Genomic DNA, 10,177 nt, shown 5'->3' on the forward strand with positions numbered 1-10,177 from the left:
CAAGGATCAAATTTAGGGGGATCAAAATCAGATACTATAATCTTTTCCTTTATTAAAAATTTAATTCAAACTGATGAGAAATTACGGAAGCGTATTAGGTACGTAGTAGAAATAAAATTAGCAGTGAACTTTTTTTTCAAAGTCGAAATTTTGACATTTCAAATCTGTAAATTTCGACTTTAACTCGATAAGTATTCAAATCTGTAAATTTCGACTTTAACTCGATAAGTATTCAAATCTAGAAATCTCGAAATTTTTACTTTAACTTGAAACTTTGACATTCTTAAATCTTGAAATTTATTCAAACTCAAAATTTCTGTCAACATGCATGTTCTTTCCGAATGAAACTTTTCAATATAAAATGCTTATCCTTATCATATTTTTAGAACCAAACGAATTTCTGAAAATAAATTGCCAAAATGTGTGCATCCTCGGATGCTTTTATAATATGCGCCCATGTCTTCTCCTCCGAAATTTGTAATAGCTGTGTTTGAATACTAACATCAAAGTTTAGACAGTGAGAAAACGACGAAATTTTCAGTTTTAAAAGTTGAAATTTTTCATAGTTTTAAAAAAGTCGATATGTTGAGTTTAATGCCTAGTTCACACGTACATATGATTCAAATAGAATGCCAATCGAATTCACTAATCGTGTTAACACACTCTTCCTTTTTAATTCCAATTGATTGTCTAATTCGCATTAACCAATCCGTTTTTGTTAATACGAATTAAAAGTTGACGACGTTCGAACAGTAAAGCGAATTTGACGCGTATGGCAATTCTAACTGGAATTTACGTTTGGACGTAAAACGTTTCGAATGAGAATTAAACTAGTTCGAATTAGTTAATGCGGATCAAATTCGAATTACGTGTGAACGCATCATAAGAATAGTCAAAATTTTAAATTTAAGAAAAGTCCAAATTTTTTAGTTTAAGTTGAGTTTGAGTAAAGTCGAAATTTTGAGTTTAAGAAAAAACGAAATTTTGAGATTTGAGAAGGTCAAAATTTGGAGATAAAGTCGAAATTTTAAGATTTGGAATATCAAAATTTCGACTTTGAAATATATTTCACTACCAATTTTATGTTTACTATGTCCCTAATACGCTTTCGTAAGACATACTTTGAAAGAACAAAAGTTCATACTTTTTATTAGATCCATACTAATGGGAGTAAAAAAACAGCTAATTGATCTTTTGATAATAAAAAGAAAATGCTTCAGTTGGACTTTAACGGTGCTTTTTTGTGGACTTTATCGGAACTTGTTATTGTGGACTTTAACGGCGTTTTCTTGTGGACTTTAGCGGAAATTTGGTAAACTTAAACGGCGTTGTGGACTTTAGCGGACAATTGTTGTGGACTTTAACGGTGTTGTGGACTTAAACGGTGGCACAGTTGTCAAACAACTTGCACCTGATTTTACTATGTGATTGTCCTAAGACCTACTGAACGACGCACACATGACAATGACAATTAGAAGATTATCATGGTCGTCGTCTGTGATTTTACTATGTAATTGTCCTAAGACATACTGAACGACGCACACATGACAATGACAATTAGAAGATTATCATGGTCGTCGTCTGTGACAATGAAACTATAAAAGGTTGAAGGAATCATGATATCGTTTGTAATAACATTAACGGTACCTATTTTCCTGCACCAGATGCGCATTTCGACAATACATGTATCTTCAGTTATGCTCGTGTAACCTTCTTTGTGCTTTTTGGTTTAGGGATGGAAGTAGGGGTATAGTTTGTTTTTTCGGCGACATGATATTTGATTTATTTTCATTTATTTAGCATAAACAGTGAATATGATAGAGCATATTCAACCAAAACTAAAGTTATGATATAAAATCAAGTGTATATTGATGTTTTATTTTCATTCAAAGATATGTACAACAATCAACCCATCTTTAATGTGTCATGTCAGAGTAAGGATGCTAATTGCTTGGATAGTGATATCCTCGGGATGAAACATTACACTAAAAGTGGTATCGACCCATTTGGTTGACCTATAATGGTTTACTTTTACAAATTGTGACTTGGATCGAGAGTTATCTCATTGACACTCATACCACATCTTCTTATACCTATTAAACAATAAAAAAAAGTGAACCCCTTTCCTAATTTTTGACGAAATGCTTTAACTTTATTCAGTTAAAGAGTCTGCTTATCAACACTTTTTAAAATAATATTATGCATTGCATTGATATAAGGGATTTGATGCTAGTTACATACCGGTGATAAAGCAAACACGTGAAAGAAAAAATACACTTTATTTGTATTTTTTAAAGTTGTTTTTCACAGACATATCCTATTGGATAGTCACATGGAAGATCATTCCATCCATAAGTCTTCTGTTCACAAATCTTCTTGCAATAGTTAACGCAGTTTTCTGCCCTTCTGCCATTTGGCTCGGGAGACTGCCAGTAACTAGTGGATAATCCAGTATTATCGGACGTCCATCTCCAGTGTCCTCCCGTCTGGATATCATTCAGGCCTATCCATACTCCAGCTAGAGTATAGAAAAAAAACAAATATAGATAAGTAAACAGAAGATTTAATTTATTTTAAAAAATATGTGTCTTTGTTTATTCTTCATTGGTTAGAGGTAAAGGGGAAGAGTTGAGATCTCCAAAAACATGTTTCATCCCATTTCCATTCTCTATTGTATTGTGGCCTTACTTATAAACCGTAACATTCTAAAATAGATATCATCAATGAGACATAAACCAAAAAAACAGAAAACAAAACAAAAGATGCCGAGACTCGTCAATACTGGTACAATGGAGAAGTATTGTTAAATCAGTATGATAAAATTTAGGTTCAATATCTTGAAAAAAATATTACGAAAGATTATCAGATCAGTATTGAAACGCTAGTAATCAGAGAAATAAAAAAAAATGGTAAATAACTGAAAGTGAAGTTGGTAAACAATCTTTAACGAAAACTAAACATTTTTTCATAAAGAAAAAACTTCAGTCCATATATTCTAAGGTAATAACATTGAACTAAAACATATAGTGACATTTGTACTACGTGTATGTTAACGATAGAACATACCTTTCAATTTAGAAATTAACCATGAGTTCTCTGCTCCACTGTCAACCTTCGCCAAGTAACCACCTTTTTGTTGGCAGTTAATCTACAACAAAACAATAACTATAACATGATTTCGCTATATTGGAAAGTTTAATAATCCAATCATAGACATTGTTCTCTGGAAGGGTTTTCCTATCATGCAGGTACACGTTGACATGGTCGAGATGTAACGAGAAAAAAATTTACACAAACTAACGTGAAACCCGAGGGAAAGACCAGTGGTAATTTGATCCACATTTTATTTATCTTGTGTCTCAAAGTCAGAGTTAAGTTGTTTATCTAGTTCCCGTTTGTTTGTTTGTTTGTTTGGTTTTTTTTTTTTTTTTTATTTTTTTTTTTTTTTGGGGGGGGGGAGGGTATTTGAAGAATGTTCAACGAATCCTATATATATATTTATTTTTAATATATACATATATTATATACAACTCGTCTAAACATCAACCCAACAATGTTAGATCTGTAAATTTGCTTTCGCAAATTTTTTGTTCTTCCCTCGCCGGGATTTGACACCATGCTACTGAGATATCGTGACATCAAATCGCCTGCACTGTAGCCGTCCCACTAGACCACACGACCAACTGGGCCTCATAAAATGAAGCTTTCGGTGGTCGGGTGTTAGCTTTCAACGTCAGTTTTTATCTACCGTCGTACATCAGTACATGATATATAAGGCATGGAGATGTTACTTTTACAGGTCAGCTAAATTATCTAATATAGTAAAGGATCCAATAAATTAATGCAAGATACAATCAAACAAAATAACTATATTTATGTATTATATATATATGTATATATATATATATTTATATATATATTGTCGTTGAACATTCTTATATATATATATATATATATATATATATATATATATATATATATATATATATATATATATAGATATTATTATATATAGATAATAAGGTCGGAATAATAATCTAAAATCGTTTGTCCATTATTAATATATGCAAACATATGTTGCATAACTCAGTAGGATGGTCTCTAGGGCTCAATACATTTAATTATGAAAACGACAAATTTTACGAGGTAATAAATACCAAAAGTGATACATTCAATTTAAATTACCTTTGCAATATTCCATGTCACTTTTCTATACACGAACCAATAACAGTGACCCGAAAAAGTAACCCAGTCGTCGGGACATGAAAAACTCTCTGAAAAAAACCAAAATATTAGACATTGAAGATTGATGTGATTGAAATGTATTTATATAATAGTTCTTGAAAAACTGGTCATTATCGTGATATATGGACTGCCCACAGGACAGTGGTTTTGACTAAGATAGTGATAATGACTGAGCCGAAGGCGAGGTCATTATCGCTGTCGCAGTCAATACTACTGTCCTACGGGAAGTTCATGTATCACGATAATGACCAGTTTTTCAGGAACTACTATGTTTATTTCATTGAGAAACCATGTTTTTGAAAATTCTCATAAATTCAAAATGCATACAGCGAACTCGAGTAGTTGTACGATTTCTATGGCAAAAGGGTGAAGACCAGTCGAAGTAATACTGCCATTCATTTTAGTACAATTTTTCAGTATATAAATACTTAATCAAGTTATCATTAATTTTATAATTAACGAAAACATATAATAAACAATTCAACAACTCAAATATAATATTAAAAAACAGGAACATGTTTTATAAAAGGTACATCTCTTTAAACAGAGAAACCACGCCCTACCGGTCATTAACAGAGAAATTACGCCCCAACGGTCATTATCAGACGAAAACCACGCCCCAACGGTCATTATCAGACGGAAACCACGCCCCACCGGTCATTATCATGTAAAAGTTCGTTAACGACCGGTTTTCTGGTCCGTTTTTTTTCCGTTAATGTCCGATGGAATTTATTACTGAAGAATAATGAATGTCATGTGACCCCTTTTAATCCAATAAGAGAATCTTATTCTCAACCGATATGAAATAATATATTTTTCCGGTGGTATTTTTTTTTTTGTTAATTAGGTAATAGATTTGAGGTTATTGTTGATTCATTATTACTCGTTGGATACCAATTTCGTGAGTTTCGTGTGCACACAGGAACCACAAATTTAAATGATACACGAATAACAAACTCCCGAAAGTAGTAACTGAGAAGTTAGCCAAAGCAAAGAAATTAAATGTTCACGAAAGTGGAAGTTTAACTATATCCATGAAAATTAATAACCACAAAATAAATGAATCAGCCGTAAATTAAAAGGTTGGCTTCATATCTGTTTGTGTTATTGGCTGATGAGTTTTTAGCAGATCTGTCTTGGTGTGATTTTCTGTATGAAAGTGTCTGTTTTAAAATATAGAAAACAATGTACAAAGTTTGAATTCCCTAGCCAATAAATCGGTGAGACTGGATATATTTGTTCTAACCTTACATGCATCTGCAATAATCTTTTTAAAATTATATATATGTTTCATTTGATTCCATATTTCCTACAATTATGCATTCGTAATTGACAATTATACCTACTTTTCTTCAACTTATTTATTTCCAACTGCATACCCATCATTTTATTCTGATTTCCTTTTAATAATGAGATCATTGCAGTTTGTTTAGCTTGAATACTTCTGCACTCTCTCTTTTGAGCACCAACATTTCATACTAAACTGGTTATTTGTGCCTTTTGTTTCTTACAGCAGTCTTCCAAACTTTTGACTTTCGTTTTAATATCTTCACCCTTTTCTAGCTTTCCTTCGACTTTGTTTATTGCTAAATGATTATGATTACTAAAATTCATGACTTCGTTCAACCTGTTTTCTATACTGACAAGATGTTTTATCATCGTCCATAAACAAGGACTTTCGGTGGATGTGTCTGATGATTCTCCAGAACAGTTTTTCTCCGTGGCTAATAATGAAGTAACAGACCAAACCAAAATAATGTAGACGCAACTAAGCATTTTGTCACGTAAGCAGGCGAATGTGCAAAATCCGATTATGCTCCACAAGTTTCCGAGAATAAAAAGTCAAAGAAGCGATACTAGAAACCAACATAAAAACGTATTACATGCTTACGTGACAATTGTTGAAATGTGGTATTATATTTCATTTATTTACTAATAATTGAATATAATGTTTAACTGACTGTTGAATTGATAAACGTAATGAAATTTTACCCTCCATTAAATGTTTTATGCGTGCTTTTATTTTTTTTATTTTTTTTTGTATTTCGATTTTTTTTTTACATAAGTCTTTTAATTGATTTGTTATTTATCTAGATTAAACCAGTCATTTTGTACCCTAACAATTTCGTATCCAAAATTATCAATTCGTACTATGAATTTGCCATTTCGTACCATTAAAATTATCTATTTTGTACCATACAAAACACTATCCTACCACATGGAAAAAGATTTAGTACCTCGTACCATATGGAAAATATACTTTTCTTGTATGGGCTTTGTTGAAAACCTTATGTTGACAAAGTTTCTGTGTCATTTTGGTCTCTTTACATTATTTGTCTCATTTGCAATCATACCACATCTTCTTTTTTATATTTACTGTTCCGTACCAACATTTTTTCAACATCACCAAACGGTCGTTTATTGTACCAGACATCCACTTGAAAGAGTAAGTATTACATACAGTGCAACAAATGTGTATCAAAAAAGTACGTGATTGGAGTGTGATTAAATATATAAATGTGTTTTATCTTATAAAAAATATTTCTAAATGGATGATTAATATCTTGCGTAAAAACATTAAAATAAATATGTAAAAAGGCCAAAACATTTGATTAGTCTGTGCTTAACTGTTTTATGGTTTGTGTCCAAATGATATCTTGAAAGGCTAATGATTTTTTTTTTGCAATAGTGAAGCGCAATGCCAAAAAAAATAGCCTTTCAAGACGTTATAGTTATTTCGTCTAGGGTTTGCCTGACTGAAAAACAAATTTGACATTTTTCTGCTATGTTGTCAACTATAAAATATGAAAATTTCTGTCTGACATTGTGTCAATCATATACAGAGTTTGGGATACACAGTCACTGTTATATTTTATATGAATTTAGTTTATGTAATAATATAAAATAATACTAAAATTAGCTAGCTATGATTTTATATTTTTATCTGCATGAACAGTATTATTTTGTTTGCTTATGTCATGTATGTGCTTTTAATATCCTGCTGTAATGTATGTATGTTTGTCTAATATGTGTGTTTTGTTTACATATTATTTGCTTGTTTGTAATTAATTATTTTAAAAGTTTAAAAGCTCACTAGAGCTTGTGTTACTTTGTTTACTATGTATCGACAATAAATAAAACTTTGATTTGATTTGATTTGATTTGAAAAGTCAAAAATAGATATTCAAAGTAAATAAGTAATAATCAACTGTTTTTGGGATGTAGTGAATAACCGGGTTCACTTGACCTTGATCTCATTTTCACAGCTGGTTGAATTGGAAGATCAAGAAATTTTATTAAAAGTGGAGGTTGCACTGACTGCAAAACTGAGACCTACTTCGGTCTTGATCCAATAGTTTATTTAATAATCAACCTCATTTTTGCCACACAAGAAGTCCTGAATCCTCCCTCTCCCTTTATCAACATCTGAACAATAGCTTAGTTAGTTCACCTAGTAAGTTTCTATTAGACTTGTAAACCCTTAAAAACTATCAATTTCTGCTAAGATTTGCAATATGTCCATTCTATCTTACCATGCTTACGGACCACGCTAAAGTGGATATTCTTTTTTTGAAATGCCTTACGGTTTTAAACACCCAACTGCTCGTTAGAAAAGTGAAATGAAATTATCGCATTAACTAAATAAGCTGAAGCAATCATTATCCAGTTAAATAAAAACATATCCCTAAATGCATGAAGCCAGACACTTTTTCGTCACATTTTCAAAGTGGAAAGGCAGATCATTAAGCATGTGATTGTAATTCTATAGAAATTAAAATATTTAGTCATTAGATCATTTGATAGTGTAAAAGATATAGGTATTTGTAGCTGTAATAAAGTCAGAACTGACACGAATGCAATACAAAGTAGTGATACATGTACATATAGCACGAAAAACGAATATCCATAGGTCAATTTATGATGTTCACTGACCAAATGTAACATCTTTGTATTTGGTGAAAAAATCAGTTCCAATTTTTGGCCTTTTCGGCGATAACTTCAAATTTCAAATTCCTAAATTGACTAAAGATTGGTATTATATATCATTACACATTAGGAGATGCAATATAACTGCTTTCATTCATAAAACCGTCATATTGATCATGTTGATTTAAACATGTATAATGTATAAGAACATATTAATAATTAAATGCTTTTTGTATAGTCATATTTTTAGGGCAAATCTGTTGGTATTATTTCGAAATGTTGAAGTCAGGCATTTGTGCCAGTTATTATAACTTCCTTTTATGCAACTAAAATTTGCTTTCTTATTTTTAATGAAGGTACATATACTTAGATAAGTAGGAGAAGATAATCAACAGAACATAAGTCAAAATAGGCAAAGCTTTCTAGACTGTATAGACAAGTAGTGGATTTGAAAATTGCTGTATTGATTCAGGTGTCCATAAAATAAGGAGCAGCAGCCAATGTACCATTGTGTGATGAGAGCAGGCATGGGGAGAATTACATTGCAATGTAATGAATTATATTACAATTAAATTGATAAACCCATGCATTAAACAGGTCGAGAACTCTATATTTTCTGACGTCAGAATATATTTGCATAGTAATTTCCAAAACACAAGGCCAATTTGGCCTTGAAAAAACTGACCAATCGACTCAATGAACTACAATGCATTGTGGGCTACTACGAGTAAACTACTACTTAAAAACACGTGGAATTAGTGGGAAAACAGTCAATTAATATATTGTCTGGGACTCTCATTACCAAAGTTTTTATTCTGCAAATATATTTAATGTAAAATGTATAACGTAATCTTCAATTTGTATGCTCAGATTAAAACAAATATTGTTTATTGGCTTCACGATTGACTTTCTGTTTCGCCTTGCAAAAGTAGTTGAACCGGTTTTGTGCATTGTTATGAATTGAACCTGCATTAATTTCACGACATGACACAGTGAAATATCCAATGAAGTGACCACTGTCCAGTAAGAAAATCATTTGAGCTCTTTTAAACATGTATAATGTCATTGCAAAATTATTTCTGCCTAGAAAAACACGAAACTTTCATTGAAACACTTCTTTCTGTACTGAATGTGTATTTTTTTTATCAGGACCTGAACTAATAGTAAGAACATCATAATATTCAGTATTCTAAAATGAAGTGTTATGAAAGCGGCAGGGGCGGGTCAAGCCATTTTAAAAGGGGGGTCATAACCCTGGACAAAAGGGAAGGGGGTTCCAACTACATGTCCCCATCCAAATGCACTGATCGTCCAAAAAAAGGGAGTCCATCCCCGGAACCCCCGCCCCCTGGATCCGCCACTGAGCGGGTACGGTATATAGCTCAGTACATTTTTTATAGTTTCATCCATCGATAATATCCGTTTGTTGCTAATTTTATCACAAAATATACTTCAGAGGTTTTTTTATCGTTCGGCTGCTGTCCTGTTGACATATGTAAAATATCTCTAATATTAAAGTCTCTGGATCATAGTGGGTGCCATATTACCTATTTTGTTTTCTTTCTAAAACGTGCTTTGTATATAGAAATAAGAAGATGAGGTATGAGTGCCAAATGAGACATCTTTCCAACAGAGACATAATTTAGTAAAGTAAGTAGTCATAGGTCCAATGCTGAAAAGTGAGCTATTAATGACCCAAAAATTACTTGTGTAAAACAATCCCAAAAAAAAAAAAAAAAAAAAAGGCCCAATTAAATATATAAAAGGACAAGAAATCTATCCGATCAAAAAAAAATATATTGTATAGGAGCCTGTATTTCAGTGGTTGTCGTTTGTTTATGTGTAACATATTTGTTTTTCGTTCATTTTTTTATATAATTAAGGCCGTTAGTTTTCTCGTTTGAATTGTTTTACATTGTCATATCGGAGACTTTTATAGCTGACTATGCGGTATGAGCTTTGCTCATTGTTGAAGGCCGTATGGTCATCTATAAATGTTAATTTC

The 10,177-nt window shown here is 31.7% G+C and overlaps 1 protein-coding gene across 1 annotated transcript; it reads right to left on the minus strand.

Moving 5' to 3' along the window:
- Positions 1-2,180: 2,180 nt before the first annotated feature.
- On the minus strand, positions 2,181-6,066 carry LOC143055073 (perlucin-like protein). The gene is made up of 4 exons (XM_076228216.1): positions 5,592-6,066; positions 4,186-4,274; positions 3,067-3,148; positions 2,181-2,518 (listed from the first exon to the last, which is right to left on the minus strand). The coding sequence occupies exons 1-4, from the start codon at positions 5,662-5,664 to the stop codon at positions 2,292-2,294; spliced, it is 471 nt and encodes a 156-aa protein (XP_076084331.1). The 5' UTR covers positions 5,665-6,066; the 3' UTR covers positions 2,181-2,291.
- Positions 6,067-10,177: the final 4,111 nt, after the last annotated feature.

This window comes from Mytilus galloprovincialis, chromosome 12 (assembly GCF_965363235.1).
Source record: "Mytilus galloprovincialis chromosome 12, xbMytGall1.hap1.1, whole genome shotgun sequence".
Classification (NCBI taxonomy): Eukaryota; Metazoa; Mollusca; class Bivalvia; order Mytilida; family Mytilidae; genus Mytilus; species Mytilus galloprovincialis.